Source organism: Jaculus jaculus, chromosome 10 (assembly GCF_020740685.1).
Source record: "Jaculus jaculus isolate mJacJac1 chromosome 10, mJacJac1.mat.Y.cur, whole genome shotgun sequence".
Classification (NCBI taxonomy): domain Eukaryota; kingdom Metazoa; phylum Chordata; class Mammalia; order Rodentia; family Dipodidae; genus Jaculus; species Jaculus jaculus.
Genome location: NC_059111.1, coordinates 59,406,185 through 59,425,172, shown reverse-complemented (window position 1 = coordinate 59,425,172; position 18,988 = coordinate 59,406,185). Strand labels below are relative to the sequence as shown.

General features: G+C 41.8%; 1 protein-coding gene across 1 annotated transcript in view; it reads right to left on the bottom strand.

Moving 5' to 3' along the window:
• Cdk14 (cyclin dependent kinase 14) overlaps positions 1 to 9,068 on the bottom strand; it is a 707,419-nt gene extending 698,351 nt beyond the window's left edge. Inside the window, exons 1-2 of the mRNA XM_045161059.1 lie at positions 8,913 to 9,068; positions 1,061 to 1,092 (exon numbers count right to left, since the gene is read on the bottom strand). Coding sequence (XP_045016994.1) covers positions 1,061 to 1,092; positions 8,913 to 9,003 — 123 coding nt within the window. The 5' untranslated portion in view covers positions 9,004 to 9,068. The remainder of the gene's footprint in view (positions 1 to 1,060; positions 1,093 to 8,912) is intronic.
• Between the last annotated feature and the right edge of the window lie 9,920 nt (positions 9,069 to 18,988).

Sequence of the window (18,988 nt, the reverse complement as noted above, 5' to 3'; positions counted from 1 at the left end):
GTTTCGGGTGTGGAAGAATGGAGGGTTGGAGGATGGTCCAGCAAAGCTGGCAGGGGAAGTCACTCTGAAGTCCAGTGGTAGCTTTGCAGAGCTCAGCCCAGGGAACAGAACAGGTGCAGCAGATGAGGCAGCAGACCATGACAGACAACGGATGCTGATGCTGGCCCCATCCAGAAAACCCAGCCTGGAGCAGGCTCTTCCAGAGTGGACCATGCAGTTCCACATGGCCTAGGGGACTTTCCAGGAGCACACCTGCCCTTCCCTCACTGCAGCAGAGGAAGGACAGATAGCATAGTTCACAAAATTTGCAACTATTAAATCAACCAAAACCAAGTAATCCGTGTATTTATTAGGCCATAAGCACAAGGCATAGATACATCTCTGTTCACATGTAAGTATGTAAACTGCACCTACAGAAGTAACCAGTTTATAACACAGACCAAAAACACTTCACTCTGGAACACCCTGAAAACACTTAGCAGCAGGAACTCAAGAAAGTAAAAAGCACATTCTGAATGCTGTTGCCTACATACAAACCCTCTGCCTTAGTTCCGTAGATGGTTTTGCTACTTTCTGGCAAGTGCACAAAGATGCATCTGATACACAAAGGATAAAACTGGAACAGGAAAGTCAGCTCTTCCTTCAGGAGACTAGTGGACAATGTGTGACATCAACACCACATCACAGCCTGATTCAGGTGAGGTCTGCAAGGGAGCCCTGGGGTCGGACTTACCAACAGCTCTGGACTCACCCCAAGCACTCCCACCCTGTGGGTTTCTCAGGCACCACCATCAGCAAGAACACAAAGGCCTGCACCTGTGTGTTCATTAATCTGCATACTCATTTTAAAAAAGAAAAAACATGTTTCTGACAATTACATAATTCATCTAAAGGGCTATTTGAAATCTGAAAATAATATAACATAATTAAGCAACCAATGTTCTTTCTTATTTGTTTCTTAAGACTTTTTTTCCCATTTCTAAGTGAGAAGTTGGCACCTATCGACTTTACCTAGCAGTAATTAAATACACTGAAGGTTAGATAAAGAAGTTTAGCCTACCTCATCAAAGGTGGTATCATCTTTCTTCAAAGCTATAAAATGAAAAGAAAGGAAAGAGTTACTGTGAGACACTCCAACGAGATCAAGTATCTAAGTTCTAGAAAACAGGAAAAAAACAAAGCAGTATGGTGTTTTCATTTCAGAAAGTGAAATTGTACCCCAACCTGAATAACAATGTTGTGATACAAGTACAAAAACTGCAAATGAGAGAGGGAATTGCACAGCATGCATCTCTGAGAAACACTTTTCATAAATATGCAAATGCAACTATGCTCCCAAGGAGGGAAAAGAAGCATGTGCGTCATTCCCTTATCTCCTGTTTAGCTGAACATGTTTGAATGGAAGCCTAACGGAAGCACCAAATCATCCTACAGAAATATCCCGTAAGTGCCTGGTTTTTCAGCATGTATCTTTCTATGTGTTGTATGGGCCTCCCAAACCATTGTTAGGTTAGTCATCACACTGATTCTGCATAGTACTGCAAACAACATCTACATGCTATGGAAAGGTTGAATATGGTGCTAAAAGACCAGACATGTATGATAAAATATTTTCAAAGAAAATAATACATTCAAAATGTCTTATAGGAACTAACAAATATTTCGAACTTTTTTTTATTAATGTAGTTATTTGAGAACAGAGCAACAGGGAGATGGAAAATGGGCATGCCAGGGCCTCTTGCCACTGCAAATAAACACCAGATGCACATGCCACTTTGTGCATGAGTACTAGGGAATCAAACCCAAGCCATCAGGCTTTCCAAGCAAGCGTCTTTAATCACTGAGCCATCTCTCCAGCCCTAAAATTTATTTTAAATACATGTAACTTTGGAATTGGAATTTTATCGCTCCAAAGAGAAGTAAAAGAATGAAACTTACAGTTGGCAAACATCTAGTTCATTAAGCCCCATAATTACTTACAATGTTTAATAGTAAAAGCAATGAAAAATAGCTATTTATATGAGATTACTAGTTGTGAAAATGTTTAAAATTTATCAAACTTTGGGTGTTTACTAATTTTTACTACTTAGTCCTAGCCTGGACAGAATGACATTGGTATTTGTAACCTGAAAAGCTACCTTCTAATAAAGGGAAGGGAAAGCAAATTATGTTGGTAATTAAGATCAATGTATCTAAAGAGCTGGGCATGGTGGTACACACCTTTAATCCCAACACTAGGGAGGCAGAGGTAGGAGGATCACCATGAGTTCAAGGCCAGCCTGAGACTACATAATGAATTCCGGGTCATCTTGAGCTACAGTGAGACCCTACCTCAAAAAAAAAAAAAAAAGAAGAAGAAAGTAAGAAAGAGAGAGAGAAAGAAGATTAATGCACCTGAATGGGAAAAAAAAAAATCATATAAAAGCTTCTACACTCTAGCAATCTTTTTTTTGAGATTTTTTTTTTAATTTATTTATTTGAGAGTGACAGACACAGAGAGAAAGACAGATAGAGGGAGAGAGAGAGAATGGGCGCGCCAGGGCTTCCAGCCTCTGCAAACGAACTCCAGACGCGTGCGCCCCCTTGTGCATCTGGCTAACGTGGGACCTGGGGAACCGAGCCTCGAACCGGGGTCCTTAGGCTTCACAGGCAAGCGCTTAACCGCTAAGCCATCTCTCCAGCCCTTGAGATTTTTTTTAATTTTACTTATTTATTTATTTGAGAGTGACAGAGAGAAAGAAACAAAGAGACTGAGAGAGAGAGATTGAGAATGGACGCTCTAGGGCTTCCAGCCACTGCAAACGAACTCCAGATGCATGCGCCCCCTTGTGCATCTGGCTAAAGTGGGTCCTGGGGAAACGAGCCTCGAACAAGGGTCCTTAGGCCTCACAGGCAAGCACTTAACCACTAAGCCATCTCTCCAGCCCTCTAGCAATCTTTTGTGTTGAGTTTTGTTTTTATATGAGAGAGTCTTACTCTAGCCCAGGCTGGCTTCAAACAATCTGTAATCCTGCTTCATGTGCTGGGATTATAGACCTTCACTCCTGGCTTTCTAGTAATCCTGAAAAAGTGATTCTCTCTGCTTTCGATCACGAAGTTGTCTTTCAAAAACAATCAAAGCCAGGCATGGTGGCGCATGTCTTTAATCCCAGCACTTGGGAGGCAGAGGTAGGAGGAGTACTGTGAGTTCGAGGCCATGCTGAGACCACATAGTGAATTCCAGGTTAACCTGAGCCAGAGTGAGACCCTACCTTGAAAAACCAGAAGAAAAAAAAAATCAAGAAATATGTAATCACAGAGGTAGGTCACAGTGATACAGGCTGATTGATGAGATAAGCCACTTCTTAATGCTTAGTCTTGCCCTTTTTGCCTAGGTCAATGATCTGCTTTCCTCTTTAGAGAACAATTTACTTTGAATGGAATGTTAAAAGACAGTTTTTTTCCAATCTCAGATAGCTAACCCTGCATTCAATGGCTCACACATGTCACACTACACAGTTAGCTTACATTAAATCTAAACATATTTTGGCAAAAAAAAAAAAAAAATGCTTAAGATCCCAGCTGATTCCTACTAGCTAATTTTTCATTAGAATTTATTTTTTAATCTAGACTTTCTTTCAATCCCAGTCAACAATGTTGTATCTTTTAATTAACATACTTGCTTAGTGAGTCCTTTACAAAATCTTAGTGACATAATTCTAAATACAGACAAGTTGCTCCATTTCAGAAAAACTAATTTTTACGAATAAGAAGTGAGTATCTCATTGATTTCAAACACAAAATAGCCTATGAGCAAATAATGTTACAGTCTCATCCACTTGCTGACTTTACAAAGATGAATGGACCCAATACTTCATGACTGCCATGCAAGGCACATGGCTACAACAATAAGTTTATGGTTTAAAACACAAGCTTTTAAACATTCTCTCTGCTTTAGACATTCTAAAAGTTGTACAAATTTAGCCATATTTTCTTAAGCAACGCTAAACTCCAGCTGATAACATCCCTTTGGGAACTGCAAGCACAGAATGAAAATCAAGTTGAGAAATAAAAGAGGGGCTGGAGAGATGGCTTAGCGGTTAAGCGCTCGCCTGTAAAGCCTATGGACCCCAGTTCGAGGCTCGGTTCCCCAGGTCCCACGTTAGCCAGATGCACAAGGGGGCGCACGCGTCTGGAGTTCGTTTGCAGAGGCTGGAAGCCCTGGCGCGCCCATTCTCTCTCTCTCCCTCTATCTGTCTTTCTCTCTGTGTCTGTTGCTCTCAAATAAATAAATAAATAATGAACAAAAAATATTAACAAAAAAAAAGCTAAACTAAAAGAGAAGGAAAATACCCACCCCCCCACACACACATACAAGAATGTCTGAAACATCCACAACACCTAAATTGCCTCCAAACTTCTGACAGTTTTCTACCACCTCAGATAGAGAGGTGGGATCTGAGTTTAGCAAGAAAGGAAAAATTAAAAAGAAAAATGCAGGTGCATTTACTAGGATACAAGGAATAGAAGACAGATTCTCTCCATGACACAGTAGTCTTCATTCCTGAGTACCACAGGGAAGACTAAGAAAGCCCATTTCTTAACTGAAATCTTTCCTTGATAGATAGACATCTGAACTGGTTTCTTCTAAATACAGAATCCTTGCCCTAAATAGCAGTTAATAGTGACAACAAAGACATTAAAGGTGTCCTTGTCAGATATTTATCAGGTCACTGATGAATAAACTCAGACCCACACATATAAACACTTTTTATTGATTAAATTCCCTGATTGTCATTAATCATTTATGGAAATGTAAGACCACAATTGTCTTTAAAGATATCATAGAACAACAAGAAGACTGCTATTCTGGCTTTAAAAAATGGGGGACATATTAAGCCATTTATTATAATCAGATATTCCATTTGGGCCTTTAGTCAGACACAACTCCATCTAGAAATGCTTCCAATGACCTCAAGCTCAAAGCCACGTATTCTCCAATGGCAACTTTCAATGATCATCATGGCAGAATGCATCACTTTATGACCATTAAAATCCTTGAGGTGAGGTATCAGCCACACTGGTCACCAAATATGAGTTCTTAAACAATATCCAGCACATGGAGTACACATGACAATAATTTCTTGAATTAATAAGTCCAACCTCAATGGCAAAAAGCAGCACCTCACATTCTAATATCTGCTAAACTTTTGGCATATGAAAACTATACATCTTTCCCCTGTAAAAGAACCATAGACACAGATGACATAGAAGTAAGATCTTTCTTTTTCTCAATGCTAGGGGTAGAAATTCATGGCCTTATGCATGCTGACAAGAACTTATCACTGAGCTATACTTCCAGCCCAAATGAAAACCTTCTTGGCTGCTTTGGGAAAGAATATAGTATAATAGTTAATTTGGTATCTGAATCTTTAACTTTACATATCTCTGTTGAAAGAATGGACTCATTAAATGACAACTGGACTCTAGAATTACACATCTACAGCGGAAAGTAACAAACCCACAAAACATTATAATCACAGTCTCTTTTTTAAATTGGGTTCTCTCACAGAAAGCATCCTTTAAATAAATAGTATGCATAGGTTCATTTCAAATATCACAAAGCATAAACTTCCTTTCTCTAGGAGAGAATCAGGATATGTGTTAAGAAATGCATTCAAATGAAAATAAAGAAATGTCAAGGTGACCTTAATTATACACTGGGTATAACACAGATCCACTTATGTCCAAAACTACCATTCAAAAATAGAAAAGACACAAAGAAAGAAATGAGCTTTAATACACTTAAGCTAGTTAACAATTAAGTTTCTACTTGTCTTTGCTAGTCTAAAAGTTAAAAGAAAAAAAGGCATGAGAAAACTCCAACAATTTCTAAATGACCACACAGACACTATTTAGCAAGAAACCATAAATATTCACTGCAGAAATTGATGGCTGACTTTAAAATTCAATTACATCCACCTTATAAAAGAAATATGGCTATATTATAGTCACTCCATGGCAGATGTCGTAAATTACAGCACTGTGGTTTGAAAGTCGGTGTGTTTTATTAGATCTTTTGTACTGTAGTAATTTCAGACCAGCTATTTTGAAGATGATTAATAAAGTTAACATTATGTCTGATGTGTGAACAAATTAAACAGTCCTACTTTTTGTATTTGGGATGATTTTTTTAATGACAAGCATTGTTTGACCATCACATGTTCTCACACATTCATTTTCTATAGGTAACTAGTGGTTTTTTATGGCTAAATAATGACATTGTACATTTCACTGTATTAATAATCTATACTTTTGAATCATACTAAAAAAAGCAAAATAAAGTCAAAGTGTGTGTCTAAAAATCCATCTTAGATTGATCAATGGAAAGGAATCCAATATAATGTTGGACTGTTCAACAGGAATAAACCAGTTTTTCTTTGATCTCCTCAAGAACTACCAATGAAGGAAAGAGGGCAACAGGGGAGAAACAGAAAAGCTGGAAGGAACCACAACAGCCTCCAGCACTGACTGACCTTCACCATGTGATAAATGGCGCATCAGATAATTTTAGAGTTCTATCTGATTTAATCTTCACAACAGACAACTTAGTGAATTACTGGTTGCCCAAGACACACTGTAAGCAAGGAAAATTCAGTCCAAAGAACCACCTAACTCTAAAATCCATCCCATTTTTAGGTTGCTACCCTGTAAATCTGTGACAACTTCTTCCCACTTCTCTTGCTATCTACCTGCAATGTCGGTCAAGTGGGATGATAGGATAGTCCATAATGACAACACAGTGCAAACATGTATTCACTGTGCAAACCACAGAAGACATGCACCAAAACTTAGTTGAATGTGAAAAGCTGAGATTTATAAAAATTGAGGGACCTACCCAATATCACTGAACTAGGACTGACAGCACCATGGACCACATTCCTAGCTCATATACATGAACCCATTCTGAAGACTCAATTCAACAGCCTCTTGCACCCCAAAAATCCTTCAATCATCAAAATGAGTTCACTTCTGATTATGAAGAAATAAGTAGGTAAGAAAGGCTTGTGTTTCTGTAATGCAAATAACTAGCCTGGGCTTGGTACACATACAACAACAAAACTACTTAAAACTCCAATGTCTCCTTTCACAGTATTCTACAGTAAGATCAGCCCTTCCGGAATCACGGTCTTCCTTCAGGACAAGAAATGACCAGCTATGTTCACTGTACTGCACTGATCCCAAGGGAGTTTCATAAGAGATGGTGTACAAGCCACTAGATTCTAGAAGGCATTTGTAAAGAAAGTGGAACTCAAAAGGAGTCCCACCTAGCTAAATCTCAGTAAGCTAGAGAATCCAATGAACTACAATGCCCCATTTGCCAGCACTACACTTAACCCAACTTTTACTGATTGTCCATCAAAAACCTTGAAATTATTTAAATATATGGAATTTTTATATTAATGTCCTTGGTGTCTTACTGAAATTCAACTGTAATGAATTATTTAACACAAAACTGGAGGGGCTCCAACAGAGTCATTAGCATTAGTAAATATGCAGTTAATGTGCTTTATAACAGGGCTTAATGGACTCCAGAACCCGCCTGTGTGATGGTTTGGGTCCAGCCTGAAACATCCTTGTTAATAATGCACAGGACTCCACACCTACTCTCTCACACTTCTTGGCTTCATACTTCATTTGAAGGTAGGGATTCTCCACAGCATACCTAATATGGAAGAATGACATTGTGAATGTCCAACAAATGTCATAACTAAAACCAGCAGTACCTGTTGGCTTCATGACATAACTTACGAAACCCTAGGAAAGAATTTGTATACCAACACAAAATTTTTAATCACACACAAGAGACCAAAAAAAAAAAAAAAAAAAAAAAAAAAAACTGTTGAAATTTTGGTCCATGCTCTCTCTCACTTGAAGAAAGTTTGTACATATGACAATAAATGCATGTAAACATACTGTTAACAATTACTGACACTCCAGGGGTATACTTTAAAGCAGCAGCATGTTTATGATTAATTTCCATTAGCACCTTCATTATCATGTGGACATGTGAATCAAGAACTAGAAGGTATTCTTGAACAGTGATGGATTGACTCCCTGACTGAGCTCAAGTTACCTGTATAAATGAAAGTTATGACAGTTGTATGGGCAGCTACACCTTTCAGGTTAAAAGGGATTTTCTATGGCCAACACTCAAAATTGAACAAACTCATTCCACACGATGCTGTTGTCAACCCCTGACATGAATTTAGTATCCTCCATCGGTTTTTGTTAGTCATTTGGGTTGGCTGATTTAAAGACAATAGCTCCCGCACGCTACTAAATGAACAAGTTCGTGAGATGTATTCATAAACGTCCAGACAACTGTAGGGCTCGCAGCTGGAGGGTTCGGACACCTCGGTTCTGAACACCCAAATCTCTCTTTCTAGGACCTGAAGTACAGAACAAAAGGTCCCAAGGTATCTGTCCCACTTCCTTTAGGATGGATATATTAAACAATACCAGGGCACAAACCGACGTTCCAACAATTTCCAAGGCTAAATTCACCCAATACTAAAGCCTGGTGCTTTAAAAATAACAAATGACCTGAGTGGCCTTTACAGCCCTGTGGGCGGTGGGGGTCGGGTGTCCCCTCGCTCGTCCCCTGCGGGCGCGAAAGATAAAGCGCCAGTAGCGAGGAGGAGGGACCCAAATTTGAAGGCTTGAGATAAGATAGTCCACGCATGAACCCCAGATCCTGGGGCACAGGGGTGACTCTCCTGTGGGTCCTGATGCTCCCCGCGGTTCCCTCCGCCCGGAGTCCGCAGCTCGGGCCGGGCGGCAGCTGCCCCGAGCGCGGCGGGGGCGCGGGGCCGAGGGCGCGGGCGCCGAGCTTTCCGGGCCGGGTGCGGGGGACCGCTGGTCACACTCACCAATGCGGCTGAAACTCTCCGACAAAGTTCTCCGCAACTTCTTCATCTTGCCGATCTTCTCGGCCGGCTGCGGCTCAATGAGGTCGCACATCTGGGCGACGCGGGGCCCGGACAACTTCCCCAAACTGGTCCAGAGCGGAGCGCAGACAACGGCGAGGGCGCGCGGCGCGGGGAAGGCGGCGCCTCCGCGGCTCCCGCTCGGGCTCCTCCGCCTCCTCGCGGCCGGAGGCGGGCGACGCGCGGCGCTCGGGCGGTGCGGGCGGCGGGCCCGGCTCGCGGCCTGGCCGAGCGGGGCGCGCGGGGGCGCCTTACGTGGTACCGGGGGCGGCGGCGCTCGCCGCAGCCGAGGTGGCCTCGCGCCGCGCCGCCCGCCTCATTTTCCCTCCTTTGTAACCGCGAGCCGCGGCGCCGGCAGGGGGAGGGGAGTGGCGCGGCCGAGGAGGAGGGGCGGGGGAGGCGGGCGGCCGGGGGACGATGCCCGGGTCCGCGCGGACCGCCAAGTTCCCGGCCGGGGCGAGGCTGTGCACAGAGAGCCGCGACGCCGACCGGCCGCCTCCCGGGCCTCCCCTCGGCGCGACCCCGCGCCCGGCCCCGCGGAGCCCGGGCGGCGCCCCCTCCCGGCCGGCCGGCCGCGCTCCGCCCGCGCGCTCCAGCTCCGAGGCGGCCGAGGGCGGCGCAGGGCCGGACGGCCCGCGGCTCGGCGCTGGGCACCCACCCTGGCCCCAGGGCTGCCCGCTTTGTCCACCGACGCGTGAGCAAAGCTCGCGGGTTTGGGTCAGGCAGTCCCGGACGGGTGCGGGGACACGTGCAAGCTTAGTAGGCTTGATGGTCTTTTTTTTTAATTTTTGCAGACAAACTGACGTGAAAGATCCGAAGAGAAAGTTAGGCCCGAATACTGGGATCAGATAACCCCACCGCAAGACAGGGCTCCTGGGGTGCCCCGCAGCCTTGTCTCTCGAATGGGTGACAGGAATGTCGATGCAGGTGGTTTCTTATAGGATTGCCTTGTTCTGCAATAAATAGCAAAATGAAGTCCTTAGTCTGCATCCCAGTTTGACAGTGTATTTCTGAAGTGAAAGTCCTTAGAGGCTAAACATTCTCTCATTCTTTTCCCCACCTTAAGTAATGAACTTGAAGAAAGAGTAAGGGTGACTCTCTAAAACCCCAAGAGAAACACTTCCGGCTCCACACACAGTCTTTATTCTCATAAACTTGTTCTTCAGTCTCCCGGGGGAGAGAGAAGGAACAAGAGGGAGGGCTTAGTCTGCTGATTTGGGGCCAGCGAATTTCTTATGAATAGAATGTTAGTAATCTTGAGACATCTGGCTGTGTAAGTAATAGGACCTTATGAGAGTGTGACAATGCTGTTTGGTCTAAAGGAAGTTTTGGAGAACTTGTGTTTTGTTAAAGATTCTTATCTTAAAACAAAAGCTAACCCCCTGCCTTCCTTAAATTGTGAGGTAGAACACTGATTTGTTCTGCCCTGCACAGAGCACATTACTGGGTTTTGATACATTATCGCTGATAAAAGGCAGGAAGTCAAGCCAAGTGTGGATCAGAGGAGAACCAGGAATTCACAAAGAAAGTCAGGATGACTTAAAACTGAAGGAGGTTGGGTCCTGACTGCTGGCTAATTACAAACACCACCAAATGTGGCCTCATACAGGAAAAAATTTTTACTTTTACCACTTCCTATGATTGGTCAGCGAGAAAGTTATCAGCAGTAACAAATGAACAAAGGAGGGGGAAACAAGCTAAAGAAAAAAAAAAAAACACATAGATAGACTCATCAGTCAACAAAGGTAAAGGAATGGTCACTAATTTAATAAGCTTAGACGACAATATGTTCACTTTGACAAAGTCTCTTTCAAATGTATTATGTAGGCCCAGTAGTGAGTAATTGTCATTAAATACTATGTATGTATTATTTCCATTTTACCTCTCCAGTGTTCGGGAGTTTAAAATATTTATTTATTTGAGAGAGAGAGAGAAGGGGTGTGCCAGGGTCTCTCACAACTGCACACAAGCTCCAGACACATGTGCCACTTGTGCATCTGGATTAAGTGGATACTAGGGACTGGAACCTCCCAGGCAAGTGCCTTAACAGCTAAACCATCTCTCCAGCCCAGAATTTATTTATTTGTTTTTCAAGATAGGGTTTCACTATGGCTCAGGCTGACCTGGAATTCACTATGTAGTCTCAGAGTGGCCTGGTGTGATCCTCCTACCTCTGCCTCCTGAGTGCTGTATTAAAGTTGTGAACCACCACACCCAGCTCCTGATTTTTTTAAATTAATAATTTATTTAAATGTGCCCTCTATATACAAAGCTATAGGATGTGTATGTTCAAGGTCAGTGAAGAAAAGCATATTTAATAGTAAAATATGGCCAAAAAAACATATGTATATATACATATATATAGTATGATATAAATTTTCTGGAAACAAAGATTTTTTAAAAACTAAGAATACTAGATGAGTGAGAACTTTGGCCTGTGTGCATCACACCTATAAGTATGATTTGAGTATTTTATCCAGAGAATACCTTTTTTTTATGGTAAAAGTACTTACAATGTAATGGATATTGATTTCCTTTTTTCCTACTTGACCTCAAAACTTTAGCTCACTCAACACCAAAAGTTTTCACTAAAGTACACCTGCCAGGAGAAACTGGTGTTGTATGGCAGGTGAGTTATGAATCCATACCTATCCATGATTTGTTTATGTTCTTCCTTTCTCGGTCATATGCTAAGCTGGCAAATTGTGCAAGAAACTACATTGCAAAGGAGATTGACTTCATGCTTTTAAGAAATATACTTTCATTTAAGGACTCAACTCTTTGTGTAGTTACCTTCATCTTGGATTGTAAATTCCCTTAAGGACAAGGACCTAACATGGGAAAAGCACAGTGCCTGTTTCATCAAAGACATTAAATGATTATCCAATGACTGTTGAGTAGACTGCTGTCACTAAGAAATGATAGTGTTGTTTTGAAGCATACAGGTTATCCAGCATCTGTGTGGCAGGTGTGTTTTCAGTGGGAAGACAGATCTGTGCCAGTCTCCCACCTGAACTTCTACTTCAGAAGGTTCGAGTTTGAGATGGCCTAGACCTGTGGCATTGGAGTTCAGCAATGAGTTTGTCTAGGAGCTAACCCACCATGTGATGGCACTTACCAAATTCATCAATGAAAATATACAAGTATATTCAGCTTGAGGAAGGGTCTGGGAAACCAGTACTCATGAGTTCTAGTCCTTACTCTACCACCGAGTGCTATGTAGTGTTAAAGAAGTAGCCTATTTATTCTCTATAAGGTGAAAGGTTTGAACTGGATGACCTCTAGTCATTCATAGCTACAAAAATCAGATGCAAAATGTAATGGCAAAATTTTTCCTCTCCCAGTTTACCACAGGTAGATCTATCAATACAGAGTAATTCATGTAAATTTTAAAAAGATCTGTTGACGAAAATTATGTGAAATTTAAGTTACATCATTTCTAGTCACATGGAACATAAATTGTGCTTTGTTATAAAATATGATTGGCCTTTTTATGAGCCCTTCCCATTACCAGAGAAGTAACAGGATAATATGCTGCCAGGAGATATTAAGGGAAAGAATACTAATCCAAATAAGCTGTAATATAGAGAATTTGATTAGAGTACAAGTATCAGCAAAAACAGTAGCAGGTTCACTCACCCAAAACAAAAATGGAAAGATACCATCAGAGAACAGATGTCCATAAAACAAGGAGGTCAATGATATATAAAACAGAGTTAGAAAATGAACTTTACATTTTTAATGTAAAGTTTCAGAATTTAGTCTAAGTATAAAGATGAATATCCAGTCATAGCATAATGATTAAAATGGTGGAGATTTATATAATTAAATAGTCTCTTAGATATAAAATAGACCACTAGTTAATTAATCTTAGGATCAAATATCCATGTTTGAATAAGTTCAGAACTGAAGAAGTACAAGTTTTAAATGATTTGTACAGTTTTTCAGTGAGTCATTAGTGAAATTGGTTCATGGAATCCAGAACTCTTGACTCATCACTGTCTCTTGTATTCCAACTGACAGACAGTCCATTCTTAAAAATGTCTTTTCTTTTTTTCTTGTCAAGGACCAAATTTAAATCAGAAAGAGGAGGAACATGGCAGATTGTAGAAGCCAGCATAGTCCCCCATATCTTTCCCCTGCACCCTTCACCCATCAAGTGTCCATTCATTCCTCATTCATATTGTTTTTACATTTACAGAAATCATTCTCTCCCAATACAAACCTCAAGCCTTTTTCAGAAATAAGAGCTACATTTGCCTAATTGTTTTATAGGCAATCCCGAGTTTTTTTCATCATACATTTGAAAAATCCCAGTGACCTAAGTAAGCTGATCTATTTTCAAGTGACTGTAGGAAGAACAAAGAAGTTGCAAAAACACCCAAATGGTGTCACACGTAAGCTAGCTCAGAATAATTTTTAAGATAAACAACCAAAGTCAAAGCAGTAAACCTAGTAAGTTCCCTCCCTTCTTCTATAAAACTGTGCTTAAAGATTCAAATAGCATCCTGTGGGTTTTTAGTTGTTTTACAATTTGTGCTACATAAATTAATATGAGAAAATGTCCAACATTATTTCTAACTAAGATACACTTTGCTTAATTATCTCCTTTGGTGTTAGAGGTGTGTGTGTGTTGCAGAGGTATTATTAACTAAGGATCCTCATTTATAAATGCATCAATTTTCATGTTTCACATTGTGTTCATCAGAATTTACCTCAGTAACCAATTACATAATTGAACCCTGAACATAGTTATGAAAGTGGTCAGAAGCTAATATCTTACAAAACTAAACCCTTAAGCCTTCTGATCAGTACAGACAAGTCCTGCTAGGAGCAATTAAATTAAAGCCAGGCATGGTAACACATGCCTTTAATCCTAGCACTCAGGAGGCAGAGCTAGGAGGATTGCTGTGAGTTCAAGGCCACCCTGAGACTACATAGTGAATTTCAAGTCAGCCTGGGCTACAGCAAGACCCTACCTCAAAAAAACAAACAAACTATACACACACACACACACACACACACACACACACAGAGAGCTCTTGGGCTGGAGAGATGGTTTAGTGGTTAAAGAGCTTGCCTGTGAAGCCTAAGGACCCAGATTCAACTCCCCAGAATCCACATAAACCAAATTCACATCGTGGTATATGCTGGAGTTCCTTTGCAGTGGCTAAGAGGCACTGGTGTGCTCATTCTCCCCCCCCCCCCCGCCTCTTTGCCCTTCTCCCTCTCTCTCTCTCTCTCTCTCAAATAAATAGATAAAATATTTTTATAAAAAGAAATACAACTCTTCTATCAACAACATCCTCATCTTTCCTTCCAAACCTGGACAGCTCAGCTGCCCAGATATTCACATGTCTTTTCTAATCAAGTACTTACAAGTCAGAGGTACCTATGGAATACATACCAATAGTGTCAGTGCCACCTAGCTTAAATTACTATTTGTAATTTAAAATGTAACTAATTTGTGATTTTATAACAGACTATGAATTGATAAACTTATTTGTTTAAACCCACAGTACTCCTAGAAACAATAGCATTATCACCATGTTACACAGAGAATGGAGCTAAGAGGTACCAAAACAATGTGCCCATGGTTATCATGTAGTCTTTGATTAAGACACATTTTTAGTTACAAAAAGGGGTTTAAAATGAGCCATCTTTGTAGCTTGATGTATCTCATTTCCTTTTATTTGTATATGCCTTGAGTACAACTGTGGTTATCCTTATACAGAATGACAAGAAGATTCAAGAAACTAACCAAACTCAAAAACTTTAATGAGGGCCAAGTGTGGTGGTACATGCCTTTAATCCCAGCACTTGAGAAGCAGAGGTAGGAGGAGCACTGTTAGTTCAAGGCCAGCCTGGGACTACAGAGTGAGTTCCAGATCAGCCTGGGCTAGAGTGAGACCCTACCTCAAAAAAGAAAAAAAAAAAAAGTTTTATGAACAAGTCAAAATTTCTACATTCTAACCATGTGCTTTTTGCATTTCTCACTGTTCTGGAGACTTGGTAGTCCAAGATGAGAGTGCAGGCAGATTTAGTGTCTGGTGAAGGACTGTTTCTCATAGATGGCACCTCCATGCATCATTCTCACATGGTGTAGACGATCAAGTTACCTTGGGCTCACCTAGTAGGGCATTGTCCCACTTATGACAAATCCTCTCCATCTCATCACCTCCTAAAGGCCCCACCTGTTATCATGTTCAGGATGCAGAGTCAACATTTGAATCTGGGCTTGGCAGGGCCAGGAACATGCACCATAACACAATACTCCTTCAAGATGTTCTACAGAATTCATTCACAACGGAGGAATTGTTGTCACATCCATACCTAAATGATCAAATGCAGCTTTAACAACAGGAGACAATCAACCCCATATAAAGCACCATGATAAAAAGCAGTAAGTAATGTTTTGCAGTAGTTTTGCCAAAAAAAAAAAAGTTCAATGAACCAGTAGACAAAACTAGAATGTGAGACTTTCTACATGATTACTGATCTGAACTTTTCAAAGTGTTCAGTATTCATGATTGCTCAAGAAAAACAAGAGGTGGCTTAGTGGTTAAGCGTTTGCCTGTGAAGCCTAAGGACCCCAGTTCAAGACAGGACCCATGTAAGCCAGATGCACAGTGTGGCGCATGCATCTGGAGTTCTTTTGCAGTGGCTGGACACCCTGGCGTGCCCATTTTCTCTATATATCTGCCTCTTTCTGTCTCTCTGTTGCTGTCAGTCAAATAAATAAATAAAAGTAATCAAACAAACAAATAAAAGCTTGGGATGTAGTTTCTTTCAGAGAGTATTTGGCTAGCATACCTGAAGCCCTGAGTTCGGTCATCAATACCACTCAGACCCGGAGTGATAGTGAAGGATTGCAATCCCAGACATTCAGGAAGCAAGGCAAAAGATGGAAGTTTAAGGTTATACTCAGCAATATAGCAAGCTCAACAACAGCCTGGGCCATATAAGACCCGGTGGTGCTTTGATTCAGGTGTCCCCATTAACTTAGGTGCTGTGAATGCTAGGTCCCCAGCTGATGGATATTTGGGAATTAATGCCTCTTGGAGGGAGTGTATTGTTGGGGGCGGGCTTATGGGCTTTATAGCCAGTTTCCCCATGCCAGTGTTTGGCACACTCTCCTGTTGCTGTGGTCCACCTTATGTTGGCCAGGGGGTGATGTCCACCCTCTGCTCATGTCATTGTTTTCCCTGCCATCGTGGAGCTTCTCCTCAAGCCTGTAAGCCAAAATAAACCTCTTTTTTTCCCAGAAGCTGCTCTTGGTTGGGTGATTTCTACCAGCAATGCGAACTGGACTACAACAGTAAAGTGGTACCAAGGAGTGGGATTGCTGCTAGACACCTGACTATGTGGCTTTGGCCTTTTGGAGCTGATTTTCAAGAGGAATGTGAAAGGAGTTGAAACCTTGGCCTAAGAGATGCCTTGCAGTGTTGTAAGAACTATGGACTGTGAGGTTTGGCTTATGAGGGTGAGAAAGAGCTTTGCCTAGACTAGGCTAGCAGTTTGTGAGAGAAGCTTGCTCTTATGCCCATGTCCTGAGAAACTGTGCAGGGTTGCTTTGTGTAGAAATGAACTGGTGTGAGCAGAGGGATATGGCACAGAAAGAAAAGCCTGTGGGTGAACTGTTGCCCATTCAGCTGCAACTGAGAGATTACAACCTTTGAGACAGGGCTAGCTGACCTGTGCTGGGGTAACAGGAAGAATGTAGACTCTTTTGAAGGGGCCTGAGTGCTCAAGAAGTGGCCTGTTCTTCAAAGTCTACTTTATTCTCCCCTGGATTAACAAATTGGCACCCTACCTGGTATTGTGGAGTATAAGAAATGCTGGAAAGAGGGTCATTGAGTTTGCAACGCGGTCTTGTGGTTTGGAAATGGCCATGGGCAGTGTGAAGCGGGTTTGCTGGTTGCCTGCATAGAGACCCCATGGGGCCATGAGGACGAACCGTGGCTTGCAGTGGAGACCCACTGGAGATGCCAGGACCATGAGATGGCTGTCAAGGAGAGCTTCCGGCCCTGATGAAGTTTCCCAAGACTGTGAGTAGCCTAGCTGGAGGGGCGGAATTGGAATGCAAGATACTTGTTGCTGGTTAGAATTATCGGACTTGAAGATTTGTCACTGGCTAGAGTTGCTGGACTTGAAGCTAGAGTTTGATGTTTGCCCTGGTTGTTTTAAATCTTGTATTGATTGAATGTTTCTTTGCTATGCCCAATATTGCAGTGTGAATATTTATTCTGTGCCATTATGTGTTTTTTGAGGTTACTTTTTGGTATTATGGCTCAGTTAAAAGATCTTGAACTATGGGGATGTATGAACATCATTGGAATTGATTAAAAACTATGGGGACTTTTAAAGTCAGACTGAATGCATTGTATTTTACATCATGTACAGATATCAGTTTATAGGGGCCAGGGGTGGAATGTGGTGGTTTTATTCAGGTGTTCCCCATAAACTTAGGTATTTTGAATGCTAGGTTCCCAACTGATGGATATTTGGGAATTAATGCCTCCTGGAGGGAGTGTATTGTTGGGGGCGGGCTTATGAGTGTTATAGCTAGTTTTCCCTTGCCAGTGTTTGGCATAGCCTCCTGTTGCTGAGGTCCACCTTATGTTGGCCAGGGGGTGATGTCCACCCTCTGCTCATGCCATCGTTTTCCCCTGCCATCGTGGAGCTTCCCCTCAAGCCTGTAAGCCAAAATAAACCCCTTTTTCCAAGAAGCTGCTCTTGGTTGGGTGATTTCTACCAGCAATGTGAACTGGACTGCAACAGACCCCATCTCAAAAAACATACATCACCAAATTGAGCAAACAAATATATCTGGTTTCTTTTAATCGCAAGACCAATAAAAAAAAGAAAAAAACAGATTGGCAAGTACAATAACAGAAAAGACTGAGAGAATCTATTTCTATATTTTTGTGCTATCTCCCTTTCTCGTCATAAACCAGTAATTTCATATCTCTTCATTAATTTCATTGACTGAGCACCTGTTGTGTTCCTGGAACAGTGCCTAGAGTTGAATATACTGTAATGAATGTGACATAGTAAGGTCGCTGGTGTACAGTCTGCCCTCACAGAGCTTACAGATTAATGAGAGGTGGATCAGTGATTAAGAGCATTGGCTGCATAAACATGGAGACCTTAGTTTGATCCCTAATACCCATGTAAAAAGCCAGGCATGGTGGTACACACCATGATGCTGAGGGAGGCAGAGACAGGAGCATCACTGTAATCTAATCAAATAAATAGTGCAGACTCTACAATGCCCTGACTCAAAGGAATAAGGCAGAAGAATGATAGAAGACAGGGTGTGAACATTTGCATGTATATGCATGCACACGTGCGCGCACACACACACACACACACAATCAACATACTACACTCACAAAAACACAAGAAACCGTTGTATATTGAAAAATGACCCATTTTAAAATAAGAAAGTGGGCTACAGAGATGGCTTAGCAGTTATGGCACTTGCCTGCAAAGCCAAAGGACCCAGGTTTGATTCTCCAGGGACCACATAAGTTGGTTGCACAAGATAGCTCACACACATCTGAGTTCAGTTGCAGGGGCTGGAGGTGAGCCCCTTCTTCTTCTTCTTCTTCTTCTTCTTCTTCTTCTTCTTCTTCTTCTTCTTCTTCTTCTTCTTCTTCTTCTTCTTCTTCTTCTTCTTCTTTTTTGGTTTCTCAAGGTAGGTGGTCCAGGCTGACCTGGAATTAACTATGTAGTCTCACAGTGGCCTTGAGCTCACAACAATTCTCCTACCTTGGCCTCCAAACTGCTGGGCTTAAAGATATGCACCACCATGCTTGGTTGATTTTTAAATAATTTTATTTATGTATTTGTAGGCAGAGAAAGTGTGTGTGTGTGTGTGTGTGTGTGCACGCGCGTGCACGTATGCACCCGCACTCATGCACACCAGGGCCTCTACTACAAGCAAACTCCATATGCATACACCACTTTGTGCGTCTGGCTTTATGTGGGTACTAGGAAATTGAACCTAGGCCTTC